General features: G+C 52.3%; 1 protein-coding gene across 2 annotated transcripts; it reads left to right on the forward strand.

Annotated features, from left to right (window-relative positions):
• Positions 1-7,083: 7,083 nt before the first annotated feature.
• On the forward strand, positions 7,084-16,830 carry LDLRAP1 (low density lipoprotein receptor adaptor protein 1). 2 transcript variants are annotated; one of them, XM_058819884.1, is made up of 9 exons: positions 7,084-7,178; positions 8,651-8,793; positions 9,828-9,940; positions 10,711-10,825; positions 14,197-14,269; positions 14,361-14,444; positions 14,824-14,954; positions 15,587-15,621; positions 16,474-16,830. In XM_058819884.1, the coding sequence occupies exons 1-9, from the start codon at positions 7,094-7,096 to the stop codon at positions 16,610-16,612; spliced, it is 918 nt and encodes a 305-aa protein (XP_058675867.1). In that variant the 5' UTR covers positions 7,084-7,093; the 3' UTR covers positions 16,613-16,830. The 2 variants fall into 2 exon arrangements, with proteins under 2 accessions (XP_058675867.1, XP_058675868.1); XM_058819885.1 differs by having other exon boundaries at positions 14,827-14,954.
• Positions 16,831-18,097: the final 1,267 nt, after the last annotated feature.

Raw genomic sequence — 18,097 nt, forward strand, 5'->3', positions numbered from 1 at the left:
TTTAACACAAATTAAAAATGTGAGTTTGGGGTCCTTGCTGAGGAGTTTCCAAGGAAATCCTCAAATAGCACAAACTGAACTTGTGTGTTTGGGGTTTTCATTAAGGAGTTTTCAAGGAAACCCTCAAATTGCACAAAGGTAAAAATGTGAGTTTGGGGGTTTTATTGAGGAGTTTTCAAGGAAACCCTCAAATTGCACAAAGGTAAAAATGTGAGTTTGGGGGTTTTATTGAGGAGTTTTCAAGGAAACCCTCAAATTGCACAAAGCACTCAAATTTAACACAAAAATGTGTGTTTATATCTATAGAAAGGGGTTTTTGCACTGACAATTTCTGCAGTGGGAGGGTGGGGATTTGGGAGGGGGAAGCCAAGAGGAAATCCAGCCCCACCTTTAGGATTTTACAAACAATGGACTCTGGAGGTTCTGAAAAGCAAATAATTATTTTTTTTTTAAATTATGGTGTTGGTCGGCAATTACCTCATGGAACAACAACATAAAAACGAGTAGGGCACTCAGGGCAAGAGGAAAATGCAAATTCCAGGAGTGCATTTGCTGTGGCTGCTTTTGGAGCCCCCCTGTGTCACTGTGCCCACTGCTCAGGGCTTTTCCATCCTGGGACAACGTGGAATTTATCCCTGATTTTTGTGTCCAGGTCCCCCCTTGGGCTCCCTCTTTGTTCACCACTTGGTCTTGGCTGCACCCTCTTTTTTCCCTGTGGGGTTTACAAAGAATAAACATTTTCTTGCAGATAAAAAGAAATCATTTTAATTTTTTTCCCCCCCTTTTTTAACTGCCCTGATGTGGAAGCACACAGAATGAGTTTGGTTTGTTATTCCAGGTAAGGTTTTGCTTTTGCAGCAGTGAAGCAAAGGAGGAGCAGCTGGATTTGGGTTCCTGGATCAAATCAGCAGCTTCCCCTGTCTGGGGGCTCTAAAACCAGGTAAATTTAAATTTAAATTTATTGAGAATTGCAGAAGTTTGGCCTTTGTCCTTTTTCAGACACACAGGAGGAGCAGCTTCTCCCTGGCACCAGGAAATTCCAGTGTTCTGTGTGCCAGGATCCTGCTGGGGGCAATGCCAGAGCTTCCCTGAGGAATTATTTTATTTTATTTTATTTTATTTTATTTTATTTTATTTTATTTTATTTTACTTTTATTTTACTTTTATTTTTATTTTTATTTATTTTTATTTTTTATTTTTATTTATTTTAATTTAATTTAGTTTATTTTATTTATTTTTATTTTATTTATTTAATTTTTAATTATTTTATTTTATCTTTATTTTAATTTTATTTTAAAAATATTTTATTATTTAATATCATTATGATTTATCAATATCATTATTTGATATGATAATATCCTGCCACTCCCATGCCCAGGAGCTGCTCCATAAAATTTATTTTGAGGACATTTGTGTGCAACAGATGCATTTTCTGCGCTCCAAACCCCAAAATCTCCTTCAATAGCACGATCTTGGTGTTTGGTAGAAAATTGACAGAAATTCCTTCGTGTCCTGTCCGCAGCAGCCACGAGAGGGCCCAGGAGCCCTGGGTGAGCCTGAGAACAAACCCGGAGCTTTCCCAGCCTGGAAAATCCCTTTTTTCCCTAAATATGACATCTGAATGTGACTCTATTATTTTCAGATTCTCAGCACCAGGCCCCCCTGATATTGGGGTTCTATTTTATTATATTATTATTTTATAATTTTTATTATTATTTTATTTTAATTATTTTATTTTAATTATTTTATTTTAATGATTTTTTGGATTCTCAGCACCAGCACCCCCTGATATTTGGGATTTGATTTTCTTTTATTTCATTATTATATTACTTTAATTATTTATTTTAAATTACCTTTGGATTCTCAGCACCAGCCCCCCTGATATTGGGGGTTTTATTTTAATTTATTTTATTATTATTTTTATTATTGTGTTATTTTAATTTTTTATTATATTGTTTTAATTATTTTATTTTAATTATTTTTTGGATTCTTAGCACCAGCACCCCCTGATATTTGGGATTTGATTTTATTTTATTATTATTTTAATTATTTATTTTTAAGTACCTTTGGATTCTCAGCACCAGCCCCCCTGATATTTGGGTTTTTATTATTATTTTTATTATTATATTATTTTAATTATTTTTGGATTCTTAGCACCAGCCTCCCCCTGATATTGGGGTTTTTTAATTATTTTTGAGTTCCTGGGGGCTCTCAGCAAATCTCCGTTGAAACACGAGGTTTGGGGATTTTTGTGGTTGGAAATATGAAGCGCACGAGTTCAAAAATGCACACAGAGAGCACAGAAATGGGACTTTTTTATTGGTTTTATTGGTTTTGGGTTTTTAATCCCCGGATCCGGGAGGGGAGCTGATCTGGGGTTTGGAGATTTTAATGGAAAAACTGGAATCTGCTGCTGGTGGCCTGAGGACAGGGGGACACGGGGACAGGGGGACACGGGGACACAGGGACAGAGGGACACGGGGACAGGGGGACACAGGGACAGGGGGACACAGGGACACAGGGACAGGGGGACACGGGGACAGGGGGACACGGGGACACAGGGACAGGGGGACACAGGGACAGGAGGACAGGGGAACAGGGGGACAGGGGGACACAGGGACACGGGGACACGGGGACACAGGGACAGGGGGACACAGGGACAGGGGGACACAGGGACACGGGGACAGGGGGACACGGGGACACAGGGACAGGGGGACACAGGGACACGGGGACAGGGGGACACGGGGACAGGGGGACACGGGGACACAGGGACAGGGGGACACAGGGACAGGGGGACAGGGGAACAGGGGGACACAGGGACAGGGGGACAGGGGAACAGGGGGACAGGGGGACACAGGGACACGGGGACAGGGGGACACAGGGACACGGGGACAGGGGGACACGGGGACAGGGGTACACGGGGACACAGGGACAGAGGGACACGGGGACAGGGGGACACGGGGACACAGGGACAGAGGGACACAGGGACAGGGGGACAGAGGGACAGGGGGACACAGGGACAGGGGGACACGGGGACACAGGGACAGAGGGACAGGGGGACACAGGGACAGGGGGACACAGGGACAGGGGGACACAGGGACAGGGGGACAGAGGGACAGGGGGACACAGGGACAGGGGGACAGGGGGACACGGGGACACAGGGACAGAGGGACAGGGGGACACAGGGACACAGGGACACAGGGACAGGGGGACACGGGGACACAGGGACAGAGGGACAGGGGGACACAGGGACACGGGGACAGGGGGACACAGGGCTGGGCTGCCCGTTTTCCCATCCCAGTCCCCATTCCCATCCCCAATCCCAATCCCAGTCTGGCCTCTCCTGCACCCCCGTGTCCCCTCCAGGCACAAATTTGGGGTTTGTGCCACCCCCCGTCCCTCCCTGGGTGTTTTTCCACCCTTTATTCCGAAGGGAACAACGGGAATTGTTGGGATCTCTCCCACCCCGCTGCCATGGCAACCTGCCTTTGTTCCTGGGAGCTGCTCCATCACAATTAACAAATAATTAATAAAAATCCTCCCCGGCACGGGGCCCTGCCCCGGTGCTGCCCCCGCTCCCGCGGGGCACGTGGGGAGAGCAAAGAACGGGGAAAAAGTGGGGGGAAAATGGAATTTTCTGGCCTGGACGGGGCTCTGGGACAGGCTGGGCCACCTGGGGAATTTTGGGTTTGGTTTTTACCCCTTCCACCCGGAGAATTTTTGTGTTTCTTACCCCTTGTACCTGGGAATTTTTGTGGGTTTTACCCCTTCCAGCTGCACCCCTCCTGCCCAGCAGCCGCTGAGGAGCCCAGCCCTGTGTCCCCCTGTCCCCCTGTCCCTGTGTCCCCCTGTCCCTGTGTCCCCCTGTCCCTGTGTCCCCCTGTCCCTGTGTCCCCAGGCCAGCAGGAGCAGATTCCACCACAGGAGCAGATTCCAGTTTCTCTATTAAAAGCTCCAAACCCCAGAGTCAGCTCCTCCCCCAGATCCAGAGATTACAAAAAAAAAAAAAAAAAAAAAAAAAAAACAAAAAAAAACCCACAACAAAAAAGTCCCATTTCTCTGCTCTCTGTGTGCATTTTTGAACTCGTGCTCTTCATATTTCCAACCACAAAAATCCCCAAACCTCGTGTTTCAATGGAGATTTGTGAGCTGCAAACATCACTGGGGGCTGTGTGAAACTGCAGGGCTGCTGAGCCCAGGCTGAAGGCACATCCAGGGCTGAAACGGGACCTGGGCTCAGGGTGGCACCTTTATTTTCTTTATTTCCTTTATTTCCTTTATTTTCTTTATTTTCACCTGGCTGGCATTGCTGGCACTGCAGGGATCCCAGCTGTTCTGGGGACACTCAGGTGTCACAGACACATTCTATGAAAAACCCTTTCCTTGGGATTTTTCCTCCTGAGAAGCTGAGAGGCCTCAGGAGCAAAATGCAAACAATGGTTATCTGCTGCTGTGGGATGCAACAGGTGCATCTGGGATTGGACTCATGGGGTTGTTTCTAAATAATGGCCAATCACAGTCAGCTGGCTCGGACTCTGGGTCAGTCACAAGATTTTATTATCATTCCATTCCTTTCTATTCTTTTCAAACCTTCTGATGAAATCCTTTCTTCTATTCTTTTAGTATAGTTTATATAGTTTATAATTAATATCTCATTTTCTTTTAACATAATATAGATCATAAAATAATGAATCAGCCTTCTGAGACATGGAGCCAAGAATCTCTCCCCTCGTCCTGGGACCCTCAAACAGCCCCACATTCAGGGCTGTCCCAGCCCACAAAACCCCCACAAATCCCATGCTGGGCTAAGGGGATGATCAGGATTAACCAGGTTGCGCTGAGATGTTTACAATTATTATTGGCTCCCAAATCTGCCCGGGCAGAGCAGCCTGGGCAGTGCCCATCTGCTGCTTTACAGCTGCCTTTGTTCTGCCTGCACCTCAAATTCCGTGTTCTGGCACAGCCTGGCTGGGAGCGACACCAGCAGCAGCAAATCTGCCCCTGGGCATGCAGGGCAAGAATGGGAAAAAGGGAGAAAATATCAGCTTGGAGGGAGGGAAATGCCATCACAAGTGCAGGAGCATAGAGGGCAGCACTGATGGGTGCCCCCACAGGTTTCTGGGTGGCATCACGGGGTGCTCGTGGCTCTCACGGGGGTCAGGGGAGCTCCCCTGGCACCCTGATAAATCCCCTGTGCCCCAGCCTGGCAGGGAAAGCTGCCCAGGGCTGCCCCAGCAGCACAGGAGAGATGGGGAAAGTGGAGGTGAAACCTTTCCCTAAGGAAATCACAAAAACCAGGAGATGGGGTTGCAGGGTCTCGCCATGAAAACTCAGCTCTTTATTTTAATATTTTAATATTTAACATTTCCCTGCGCGCTGGTGCTCCTGCCCTGCCCCAGCACTGCCCTGGCTGTGAGCTGGGTGTGACAAATAAATGGGATTTGTGCAGAGCTCGGACAGGAGCGCAGTGCTCCTGGGACAGGACATGCCCTGAGCGCCCCAGCACGGGGGTTTCGCCCCCATTTTCCAGCGTGCATTAAAAGCGGGGGTGCTCCAGTTATTTCCTCTCCCAGCTGATGTTTTACCCTGCTTTATTTTTATCTTCGCTGCGTTATGTAACGAGATGTGCTGGTGTCAGTCTGGGAGCTCCGGCGCTGTCAGTAAAACTAATCCAGTTTACCACAGGCCTGAATTCCTCGTGATAAAGAGCAGAATTAACCCAAATGAGGGCCTGAGCTCCTGGTCCCTCTCTTCTGACCCTGGCAGAAGGAATTCCAGCCAGCACAGAACTGTTCCAGCCAACTCAGCTGCATCCTTGGGGTGTGCCAGGGGAGTTTGCACATCTGTGCCTGCCTGAAGCTTTGGGAGGAGCTGCAGGAGGAACGAGCCTCCCTCAGGGCTCAACTCCCCTTTCCCAGACTGCTTCTGTTTCCCAAACTTCTCCCCTTTCACAAACTGCTCCCCGTCCCTTTGGGGTTTCACCTCTTCTTTTTTATCCTTTAATTTCAGAAAGCCTGTGAGGGCTTTATTCTCCATTCAGAGCAGGTGGTGACACCTTGGTGACGCCAGGGTGGCTGCTCAGACAGGACACCCCAATATCCCACCCCAGCCCGGGTCACCAAACCCCTCCTGGGGCAAACTCAGCTTTTTTTGGGGTCACCTGGGCATGGAGAGAGCAGAGGGGGGTCCTTACCCTGAATGTGACTGGGGAAGGGGGGGATCCCTGCAGAGCTGCACCCCACAGTGCAGGGAGGAGGGATTTGGGGCAGGATCCGTGGGGGGAAGCAAATCCTGATTTTGGGGGGCACGCCCAGGCCCTGGGTGTGGCTGAGTCGTGATGTCCCCACGGTGCTGTCGGACCCAGGGTCCCCGAAGAGCTTTGGGGACCCCGAGGAGCTTCAGGGACCCTGTGGAACTTTTGAGTCCCCACAGAGTTTTGGGGACCCTGCTCAGCTTTTAGGTCCCCCGAGGAGCTTTGGATACCCTGCAGAGTTTTGGGGACCCTACACAACTTTAGGGACCCCACACAGTTTTTGGGACCCCGCAGAACTTTTGGGATCCCACAGAACTTTTAGGTCCCTGTGGAGTTTTGGGGACCCTGCAGGAGTTTTGGGACCCTGAACAACTTCAGGGACTCTGCACAACTTTAGGGACCCCTCACAGTTTTTGGGACCCTGCATGGCTTTAGGGACCCCGAGGAGCTTTGGGTCCATGTGGAGCTTTGGGGACCGCGCACAGTTTTTGGGACCCTGCAGAACTTTTGGGTCCTCGCGGAGTTTTTGGGAACACTGCACAACTTTAGGAACCCTGCACAACTTTAGGAACGCTGTACAGCTTTAGGAACCCTGCACAACTTTAGGAACCCTGCACAACTTTAGGAACGCTGTACAGCTTTAGGAACCCTGCACAACTTTGTGGACCCCGCGCAGTTTTTGGGACCCCGCCGCGCTCCGGGCCCCGGGGCGGGGATGGGCGTGGCACAGGGCGTGGCGCGCTGACGTCATCGCTCATTTGCATGGCCCCGCCCCCGGACGCGGTCAGCGCTGGCGCCGCAGGAAAAGTTTGCGGCGGGGCCGGGCCGGGCCGGGCCGGGATGGACGCGCTCAAGTCCGCGGGCCGGGCCCTGCTGAGGAGCCCCAGCGTGCACAAACCGTCCTGGGCCGGCGGGCGGCACAAGAGTGAGAGCCGAGACCCCGCACCCTGCCCCGGGTCCCACTCCCTGCCCTGAGCCCCCGATCCCTGCCCCGCTCCCTGCCCCGGACCCCGCATTCTGCCCCGGGCCCCTCATCCCGCACCCCGCTCCGTGGCCCGGGTCCCGCTCCCTTTCCCGCACACCGCACTCCGCTCCCGGCCCCGCATCCCGGCCCCGCTCCGCCGCTCCCGTCCCTGTCCCTTCCCCTCGCTCCGCTCTGTCCCGGCCCCTCTGTCCCCTGTCCCCTCTCTGCCCCCGGCCCTCTGCTCTCTCTCTCCGCCTTCGCTTTCGCTCTCTCGTCGCTCTTTTCTCACTTTCAGCCCCACTTTTTGCCGCGCTGTTCGCTCCGCCCCGCTGCGCTCCGCGCTCCTTGCGCCCCTTCCCGTGTCCCCCTGTCCCCGTGTCCCCCCGTGTCCCCGTGTCCCACTGTCCCCGTGTCCCCCTGTCCCCGTGTCCCCCCGTGTCCCCGTGTCCCCCCGTGTCCCCCAGCCCGGGCCAAGGGCCGGAGCCCGCCGGGCGCGCCGTGACCTCGTCCCGCTCACAGATCGATGCCCCCGTGGCGAGCGGCCACCGGGCCCTGCCGGGGGGGGCACCGGGCCCGGGGGGAGCCACCCCGAAGCCCCCCGGTGACACCGAACCCGCGGCTGTCCCTGATCCCGTGGGACCGACCCGGCCCGAGTCACACCGGGACAGGGGATGGGCAGCGGGGGGACACGAACGGGCTGGCCTGGGGACACCTGTGGGGCTGTGTGACACCTGTGGGGCTGTGTGACACTTGGGGTGGCTGTGTGACACCTGTGGGGCTGTGTGACACCTGTGGGGCTGTGTGACACCTGTGGGGTGGCTGTGTGACACCTGTGGGGTGGCTGTGTGACACCTGTGGGGCTGTGTGACACTTGGGGTGGCTGTGTGACACCTGTGGGGCTGTGTGACACCTGTGGGGCTGTGTGACACCTGTGGAGAGGCAAAGCCCCCGAGCTGCCCATCCCTGCTGGCTCCTGGGTGGAATTTCAGGTTTAGGAACCCCCACCTGATTCTCACCTTGGCCCCACACCTGTCCCTGTATTTCGAGCCCTCCTTTTCCCCCGGCACTTTGGGGAGCAGTTGCGTGGTGGTTTCTAAGGGGAGAGCAGAGCCCTCTGCTCCTGGGGGGCTCCTCAGGGCTGAGGGGGATCATTCCCCTCACCTGGCTCCCAGCAGCTGCCCGGGATTAGCAGCAAATCCCATTTTATCCTCCTTGTGTAGGTGAGCAGGGTCAGGGCACGGGGTGGCTCCCAGGTGAGCTGGGGGCTCCTGAAGGGTTTGGTGTGCAAAACGTTTTGGGGTTTGGTGTGACTCGTGGAAAACGTTCTGGGGTTTGTTGTGCTGCCTTGGAGAGCTGCAGGGGAGGCTCCCAGGTGAACCCCTCAGTGCTGCTGCTGTGAGTTGGTGATTCCAGAACCTTCCGTGTGTCCCCAGAGCTGCCTGAGAACTGGACAGACACGAGGGAGACGCTGCTGGAGGGGATGCTCTTCAGCCTCAAGTACCTGGGCATGACCCTGGTGGAGCAGCCCAAGGGAGAGGAGCTCTCTGCAGCCGCTGTCAAAAGGATCGTGGCCACCGTGAGTGTCCCCAGCTGTCCCCAAGGGTCACCAGGTGTCCCCAGGTGGCCCTGATGGCCCTTGGGAGGGTCCCACGGGGAGGAGTTTCAGAGCTGCAGTGGGGGAAATTGGGATTGAAGCTCCAGAGGGGATTGGGATTGCAGCTCCATGGGGTGGGGATTGCATCTCTAGGGAAATTGGGATTCCATCTCCAGGGGAGATTGGGATTTGCAGCTCCAAGGCAATTGGGATTGCAGCTCCATGGGGTCGGGATTGCAGCTCCATGGGGAAGTTGGGATTTCACCTCCAGGGAAATTGGGATTGCAGCTCTAGGAAGGGTCAGGATTGCAGCTCCAGGACGATTGGGATTGCATCTCTAGGGAAATTGGGATTCCATCTCCAAGGCGATTGGGATTTCAGCTCCAGGGGAATTGGGATTGCCACTCCAGGGGGATTGGGATTTCAGCTCCATGGGGATGGGGCTGCAGCCCCTCCAGGGCTGTGGGTGGCCCTGCAGACAGTTCCAGGCTCTGGCAGCCCCTGGTTCCAGCCCGGGCCAGCCTGGAGCGTGCTGAGCTCCTGTGATAAGCTGGGGTGTGTGAGGAGGCTCTGACCTGCTGCATCAGCCTGCCCCGGGCTGGGTCAGGGCAGGGACAGGTTTGGAGCACGGCCAGGGCTGCTCTGGGCTTCCCTTCCAGGGTTTGGAGGGGACAGGGAGCAGGACAGGAGCAGCCAGCACAGCTCTGTCCCACTGGGGCCTCAGAGGGGTGGAATTCCTGGGTCCCCCAATTCCCAGCTCTCCTCCACTTCATTCCCCTGATTCCCAGCCCTTCTCCAGAACATTCCCAGCCCATTCCCAGCCATCTCCCCAATTCCCAGCCCTCCTCCAGTTCATTCCCCCAATTCCCAGCCCTTTTCCAGAACATTCCCAGCCCATTCCCAGCCCTCCTGGCAGCAGAGCCAGCCCTGCTGAGAGCATCCCCAGCTGCTCCCACACCCCTGGAGGTGCCAGTGGTCAAACCCTGGGTTTCTCCTTCCCTCTCTCCCTCCCCAAGGCCAAGGCAAGTGGGAAGAAGCTGCAGAAGGTGACGCTGAAGGTGTCGCCGCGGGGGATTGTGCTCAGGGACAGCAGGAGCAGCGAGCTCATCGAGAACATCTCCATCTACAGGTGGGTGCTGGGGCTCTGCTGGGCCTCCCTCCCACATCCCCTGAGCTCGGGGAGCATCCTGAGCATCTGCAAACCCCAAACCTGGGTCCCAGCCCAGCCTGGGCACCCCTGCATCACCTCCTGCCCCTGCCCTGAGCCTCAGGGTGAAATCCCCGGCTGAGCACAGCTCCTTTCTCCTTCCTCACCCTCCAGGGAAACCTTCTGAGCACAGCAGTGTGAGGTGCTGCTCTGCTGGAAGCTTCCCTTCTCTAGCCTGTCCTGTCCCACTGTGTGGAAAAGACATTTCCTCTTCTTTTCTTTTTTCTCTCTTCTCTTCTCTTCTCTTCTCTTCTCTTCTCTTCTCTTCTCTTCTCTTCTCTTCTCTTCTCTTCTCCCTTTTCTCTTTTTTCTCTTTTCTTTTCTTTTCTTTTCTTTTCTTTTCTTTTCTTTTCTTTTCTTTTCTTTTCTTTTCTTTTCTTTTCTTTTCTTTTCTCCTTCTCTCTTTTCCCTTTTCTTCTCTCTTTTCCCTTTTCTTCTCTCTTTTCCCTTTTCTCTTTTGTCTTTTTTCTCTTTTCTTTTCTCCTTTTCTCTTTTCTTTTCCCTTTTCTTCTCTCTTTTTCTCTTCTTTTCTCTTCTCTCCCCCCTCTCCCTGTGCTGCCCATGGATCTCAGCCCCTGCCCATCCCACCCTGGTGCCCTCCCCGTGCCGTGCAGCCCCTGTGGCAGCCCTGGAGCACCGAGCCCACCCCAGAGCCCACCCCAGAGCCCACCCCGGGCTGTTCTGTGTTCCAGGATCTCCTACTGCACCGCGGACAGGGCCCACGACAAAGTGTTCGCCTACATCGCGCAGAGCCAGCACAGCGAGAGCCTCGAGTGCCACGCCTTCCTGTGCCCCAAGAGGAAAATGGTCAGTGAGGGCTGGGGGGAAGGCTCAGCACTGCCCGGCCCCTCGTCCCAGCCGGGGTTGTGCCCTTGGGGCCGTGAGCTGGGCCTGCAGCGGTGCCTGCCCCGGGGACGCTCCCTGTGCTGCTGCAGCCCCAGAGCCTTGGGCAGAGCTGGGGCAGGAGGGGCCCAGGGGACCCTGCTGGGGCTCCCTGCCCTGCCCTGGCACATCCCCGCGGGGTTTGGGGACACCCGTGCAGCTGGGGCTGTGTGACCGCGTTCACAGGGGTCTAGGGATGAGGGAAGAGACGAGGGTCTGACTCCGTGTTTTATTTATCAATTGGTTTATTATTTTGTTATATATAATACATTAAAACTATACTAAAAGAATGGAAGAAGGGATTTCATCAGAAGGCTGGCTAAGAATAGAAAAAGAAGGAATGATAACAAAGGTTTGTGACTGAACAGAGAGTCCGAGCCAGCTGGACAGTGATTAGCCATTAATTAGAAACAACCACATGAGCCCAATCCCAGATGCCCCTGTTGCATTCCACAGCAGCAGATAACCATTGTTTGCATTTTGTTCCTGAGACCTCTTAGCTTCTCAGGAGATAAAAATCCCAAGGAAAGGATTTTTCATGAAATGTGTCTGTGACATCAGGAGAGGCTGCCTTGTGCTGGGGAGGGGGGCACAGCTCAGATTTGGCTGTGGGAGTGTTTGGGGTGGGCTCAGAGCACAGATTTGGCTCTGGGAAGGAATTGAGGTGGGCTCAGAGCCCATCCCAGACTCATTCCCACATCCAGCTCTCTGCTCTGAGCCCTCCTGGACCTTTCCCTGCTGTTCCAGTGCCCCAGGAGGGGAAGGGACCTGGTGAACCTGGTCCCCAGCAGCATCCCCGTGCCTGGAGCTCTGCTCACATTCCCTGCCTCTCCCAGCTCCTTTTTTCCCCCTGGGGACAATAATGGCAGCCACAAGTTGTCTCTCCTGTGCTCCCACCCTGGCACGGCCGAGATAAGCCTCAGTCTGCAAATTAAAATTTAAATCTTCCTGCTGCTAAAGGAATTATCTCAGTGCTGCATCAGCTCCGTGCATCCCCCTGCAAATAAAGTTCTCCAAGGCCTTTTGTGGCAGAAAAACTGGGGATAATTTCCTTTTTCCTGCTCTGTGAAGTGAAGGAAGATCCTGCTGCTGAGGTGATCCCTGCTCCCAGCCTGGAGCCAGGGCAGGGGCTCTGGGTGCACCACAGCTCCCAGGCACAGCCATGTAATTAGCCCATATTTTTAGTTCCTTGGTAATTCTCAACAGTGGCTGGGCCTATTAAACTTGATTCAGATGTGACAGCTTAAATTGTAAACAGCTGTGAGGAGTTTCATACTTAATTACCATATTTAAGGTGTTTTTTTTTTTTTTTTTGCCATAGAACATTTGCACTCCCATCAGGGATGGAAAGAGCTCAAATATCCCAGTGAGCCCTCCTGGTGCCAGCCTTGACTGGCACTGCTGGTTCTGGGGGTCCCCTTGTGCCCCCTGGATGGTTTTGGGGGTGCTGTGCCCTGTTTGTGTCCCCCCCATGTCCTTGGGGGCTGCCAGTGCTTTCAGTAATTTCAGTGATTGATTTCAGAGATCTCAATGATTGATCTCAGTGGTTTCAGTGATTGGTTTCATTGATTTCAGTGGTTTCAGTGAATTTATCTCAGTTATTTCAGTGATTTCAGAGATCTCAATGATTGATCTCAGTGATCTCATTGATCTCAGTAATTTCATTTATTTCAGTAATTTCGGTGATTTATCTCAGTAATCTCGGTGATTTCAGAGATTTCAGTGATTGATTTCATTGATTTCAGAGGTTTCAGTGGTTGATCTCAGTGATGTCATTGATCTCAGTAATTTCAGTGATCTCAGAGGTCTCAGTGATTGATCTCAGTAATTTCAGTGATTGATTTCACTGATTTCAGTGGTTCCAGTGATCTCAGTAATTTCCATAATTTCAGTGATTGATCTCAGTTATTTCAGTGATTTCAGAGGTTTCAGTGACTGATCTCAGTGATTTCATTGGTTTCATTAATTGATCTCAGTAATTTCAGTGATCTCAGAGGTCTCAGTGATTGGTCTCAGTTATTTCATTGATTTCAATGGTCTCAGTGATTGATCTCAGGGATCTCAGTGGTTTCAGTGATATCATTGATCTCAGTAATTTCAGTGATTGATCTCAGTGATTTCAGTGATCTCAGTGATTGATCTCAGGGATCTCAGTGGTTTCAGTGATCTCAGTGATTGATTTCAGTTATTTTAGTGATTTCAGTGATTGATCTCAGTAATGTCAGTGATTGAGCTCAGTAATTTGATTGATTTCAGTGGTTGATCTCAGGGATCTCAGTGGTTTCAGTGATCTCAGTAATTTCAGCGATTTCAGTGATTGATCTCAGTGATTTCAGTGATTTCAGTGATTTCAGAGGTTTCATTGATTGATCTCAGTGATGTCATTGATTGATCTCAGTGATGTCAGTGATTGATCTCAGTGATGTCATTGATTGATCTCAGTGATGTCATTGATCTCAGTGATGTCATTGATCTCAGTGATGTCAGTGATTGATCTCAGTGATGTCATTGATTGATCTCAGTGATGTCATTGATCTCGGTGATGTCATTGATTGATCTCAGTGATGTCAGTGATTGATCTCAGTGATGCCATTGATCTCAGTGATGTCAGTGATTGATCTCAGTGATGTCATTGATCTCGGTGATGTCATTGATTGATCTCAGTGATGTCATTGATCTCAGTGATGTCATTGATTGATCTCAGTGATGTCATTGATCTCAGTGATGCCATTGATCTCAGTGATGTCAGTGATTGATCTCAGTGATGTCACTGATCTCAGTGGTGTCAGTGATTGATCTCAGTGATGTCATTGATCTCAGTGATGTCAGTGATTGATCTCAGTGATGTCAGTGATTGATCTCAGTGATGTCATTGATCTCGGTGATGTCATTGATTGATCTCAGTGATGTCATTGATCTCGGTGATGTCATTGATTGATCTCAGTGATGTCATTGATCTCAGTGATGTCATTGATTGATCTCAGTGATGTCAGTGATTGATCTCAGTGATGTCATTGATTGATCTCAGTGATGTCATTGATCTCAGTGATGCCATTGATCTCAGTGATGTCAGTGATTGATCTCAGTGATGTCATTGATCTCAGTGGTGTCAGTGATTGATCTCAGTGATGTCACTGATCTCAGTGGTGTCAGTGATTGATCTCGGTGATGTCATTGATCTCAGTGATGTCATTGATCTCAGTGATGTCAGTGATTGATCTCAGTGATGTCATTGATCTCAGTGGTGTCAGTGGTTGATCTCAGAGCTCTGAGCCTGTCCTGCTGTGTGTCCCCAGGCCCAGGCTGTCACCCTGACCGTGGCCCAGGCTTTCAGGCTGGCCTTTGAGTTCTGGCAGGCAGCAAAGGAAGGTGAGTTGGAGTTTGTGTCCCTGCTGTCCCTGCTGTCCCTGCTGTCCCTGCTCCCTGCAGGCAGTGGTTCATGGCCTCTCCTGTTGTGCAGAGAAGGAGAAGAGGGAAAGGTCCATCCTGGCAGCAGAAGGGACGAGCAGCCCCAGCTCAGCAGCTCCTGCCCACTCTGGCACAGGTGAGTGAGGCACAGGGTGGGGAATTGTCCCTGAGCAGGAATGATAACAAAGGCTTGTGGCTGGGACAGAGAGTCCGAGCCAGCTGGGCTGTGCTTGGCCATTAATCAGAAACAACAACATGGACCAATCCCAGATCCACTGTTGCATTCCACAGCAGCAGACAATCATTGTTTGCATTTTGTTCCTGAGGCCTCTCAGCTTCTCAGGAGGAAGAATCCCAAGATAAGGATTTTCCATAGAAGAGTCTGTGACACCTGAGTGTCCTCAGGGCTCAGATCCGGGTCCATCCTGCAGGGCTTGGATGCGGGGAGGTGATTCCTGCAGGGAGGTGATTCCAGCAAACAGGTTTGGGTATTTCTCTGTTCTCTGCCCTCACAGCAGCCCTGGGGAAGCTGCTGGACCTGGAGGAGCCGGGCAGGGCCCCCCTGGGCAGCAGCCCCGAGCCCCCAGCCCTGGACAACAGCAGCTTTGGGCCCAGCAATGCCTCCGTCAACAACAACCTGGAGTGGGTAAGGGACAGCCGGGGGGGCCAGGGCCAAACTGGGCCAAACTGGGAGCTCGGGGGGGCCTGGGCTGCTCAGGGAGGGTCACAGCTCAGGGTCAGCTCCCTCCTGGCAGCAGGGATGGGAGGGTCAGGGGGGGATTTACATCCCTGTGCTGAAATAAATAACATGTACTGCTCTCCTGGGTGGATCTGGGGCACGCTCAGCCCCTTTGGGGCTGATTTGGGGGTGAATTGATCCCTGTGCTGCCCTCCTGGGTGGATCTGGGGCACGCTCAGCCCCTTTGGGGCTGATTTGGGGCTGATTTGGGGCTGATTTGATCCCTGTGCTGCCCTCCTGGGTGGATCTGGGGCAGGCTCAGCCCCTTTGGGGCTGATTTGGGGCTGATTTGGGGCTGATTTGATCCCTGTGCTGCCCTCCTGGGTGGATCTGGGGCAGGCTCAGCCCCTTTGGGGTGCAGGAAGGGCCGAGCCCCCGAGTTGCCCTTTCCCTGCAGATTGCAGAGGAGGTGGCTGAGGCACTCAGAACCCAGCAGACAGAGATATTTCTTTGTGTGAGTGCAGAGCCAGGTCTCTAAATGCACTTCTGTGCAGCTCTCTTAGCAACTACTTGTCTCTCTTTTTGATCTCTCCACAAAGGAGATGGATGATGGTCTGGACGAGGCGTTCTCAAGGTAATTCTCAAACTCTCAGCCCTCCCTCGAGGTAATTCTCAAACTCTCATCCTTCCCTGCAGTTCAGCAGGGGAGCAGCCCCAGAGCCCTGGCTGTTCATAATGGCTCTTAATAATGGCTGTGTGTTAATAATAAGTAAAATAATTACTCTGTGTTTATTTTACTCTGTGCCTTACTGTCTATTACTATGCATTACTCTCTGTATTACTCTGTTTTACTCTGTGCATTACTCTATATTTATTTTACCCTGGCATTACTCTGTGCATTACTCTGTGTTTATTTTACTCTTGCTTTACTCTATATTTTATTATACTCTGTGCATCACTCTGTATTTATTTCACTCTGTGCATTTCTCTGTTTATTTTACTCTGTGCATTACTCTCTGTATTACTCTGTATTTATTTTACTCTGTGCATTACTCTCTGTATTACTCTGTATTTATTTTACTCTGTGCATTACTCTCTGCATTACTCTGTGTTTATTTTACTGTCTGCATTACTCTGTATTTATTTCACTCTGTGCATTACTCTGTATTTATTTCACTCTGTGCATTTCTCTGTTTATTTCACTCTGTGCATTTCTCTGCATTTATTTCACTCTGTGCATTTCTCTGTTTATTTCACTCTGTGCATTTCTCTGTGTTTATTTCACTCTGTGCATTTCTCTGCGTTTATTTCACTCTGTGCATTTCTCTGCGTTTATTTCACTCTGTGCATTTCTCTGCGTTTATTTCACTCTGTGCATTTCTCTGTATTTATTTCCCTCACTGTTTCTCTGTATTTATTTCACTCTGTGCATTTCTCTGTATTTATTTCCCTCACCGTTTCTCCGTTTCCCACCTCTGTGCCCCAGGCTGGCCCAGTCCAGGACCAATCCCCAGGAGCTGGACACGGGGCTGTCGGCGCAGGAGGCTGCAGAGGCTCTGTCCCCGCTGCACTGGGGCCAGCTGGAGCCCAGCCCGGCTGAGCAGGACGATCTCTTCATGTTCTGAGGGCCCCAAACCCTCCCTGAGCCCCTCTGGGACCCTCCAGGGCCCCCACACTGCCGGGTGCCACAGCCCAGCTCAGACCAAAGCTTCAGAAACCCAGCGTGGAATTTTGTACCTTGCTCTCACCCAAACCACAGGATGCTCTTGGACCGATTTACTCGCAGTTTACAAAAGGTGTGGGGCTGTTCCTCCTGCAGGCACCGCCACAACCCTCTGTGGGTGCAGACGCAGCTCTGGGTGTCACCAGTGCACCCAGCCTGGCACAGCTCTGGGTGTCACCAACCCATCGTGGGATGCAGGCACAGCTCTGGGTGTCACCAACCCATCGTGGGATGCAGGCACAGCTCTGGGTGTCACCAACCCATCGTGGGATGCAGGCACAGCTCTGGGTGTCACCAACCCATCGTGGCCCAGCACAGCACCTGCGTGGCCAGGGAGGGTCTGCAGCAGCTGCTGGCAGTGTGACAGCACAGAAATCAGAGGGAGCAGAGCTGGTGCTTTGTGCCCGTGGCACTCTCACTGCTGTCACTCACTCACCCCAGCGGGTCCCAGCTCCTGTTTAACCCAAAGACTTTTGTAACTCAAAGAAGTTTTGCACTTTAACGCTTGGACTGAAAGCAGCGCTTGGAGCGTCAAGGTGGGCAGTGCCTGGAGCTCTCCTCAGAAGCTTTTCACCCAAAAAGAGCCCCCCTGGCAGTGCTGCAGCTCTGGCTCCAGGCTGACTCCGGGTCCCAAACTCCAAAGTTGGCTTTAACAGCAAAACCAGCAGGGAGCAAAGGTTTGGTTTGGGATTCTGCTGGGAAGGGCAGCTTGGGAGGAGCAGCAGGGGCACAGCTCCACGTTCCCAGCTCGGACTCCTCCTGCCCCGAATCCATGTGGATGGGATGGGGTCAGGCAGCAGCAGTTCTGGTGCCCAGTGGTGCTCCCACCCCTGTCCCTGACAGCTCCAGGGGGCTCAGGAAGCTCCATCTACCCCTGGGGCTGGAACCAGCCACGGAGGTACAGCTTGTGCTAATTCGAGATTGGGTTTAACCATCCCAAACAGCCTCACTGACACCTCTCATGTTTGTGGCCTTACGTGAAGTGTACTAATCTGTTTTATAGATTTGTAACTCGGGTTTGAAGCACTAATTCATTCCCCTGATAGCTCTTTAGAACTCCCTCAGAACTGCTCACAGAAAGGAAGGAAAACCCTCTGAGTCAGCTGCAGAGTTCATTAGGGAGCAGCTGAGTGGCTCTGCCTTAGGTTGGAGATGTTTTTTCCCCAAAGTGTGAGTGTGGGAAGGTGTTGGGGGTCTCTCTGATGGAACCTGTGCTCTGTGGGCTCTGCAGGGAGCAGCTCAGAGCAGTTCCAGGTCCTGGCAGGGCTGTGCCCATGGGTGCCTCAATCCTGGGGGCAGCAGCTCTCGCCAGGACCCTGGGATGGGTGAGGAGCACATCCTGCTCTCCTCTGGAACCTGGGATGGGTGAGGAACTCATCCTGATCTC

The sequence above is a fragment of the Ammospiza caudacuta genome, chromosome 25 (genome assembly GCF_027887145.1).
Source record: "Ammospiza caudacuta isolate bAmmCau1 chromosome 25, bAmmCau1.pri, whole genome shotgun sequence".
Taxonomy (NCBI): Eukaryota; Metazoa; Chordata; class Aves; order Passeriformes; family Passerellidae; genus Ammospiza; species Ammospiza caudacuta.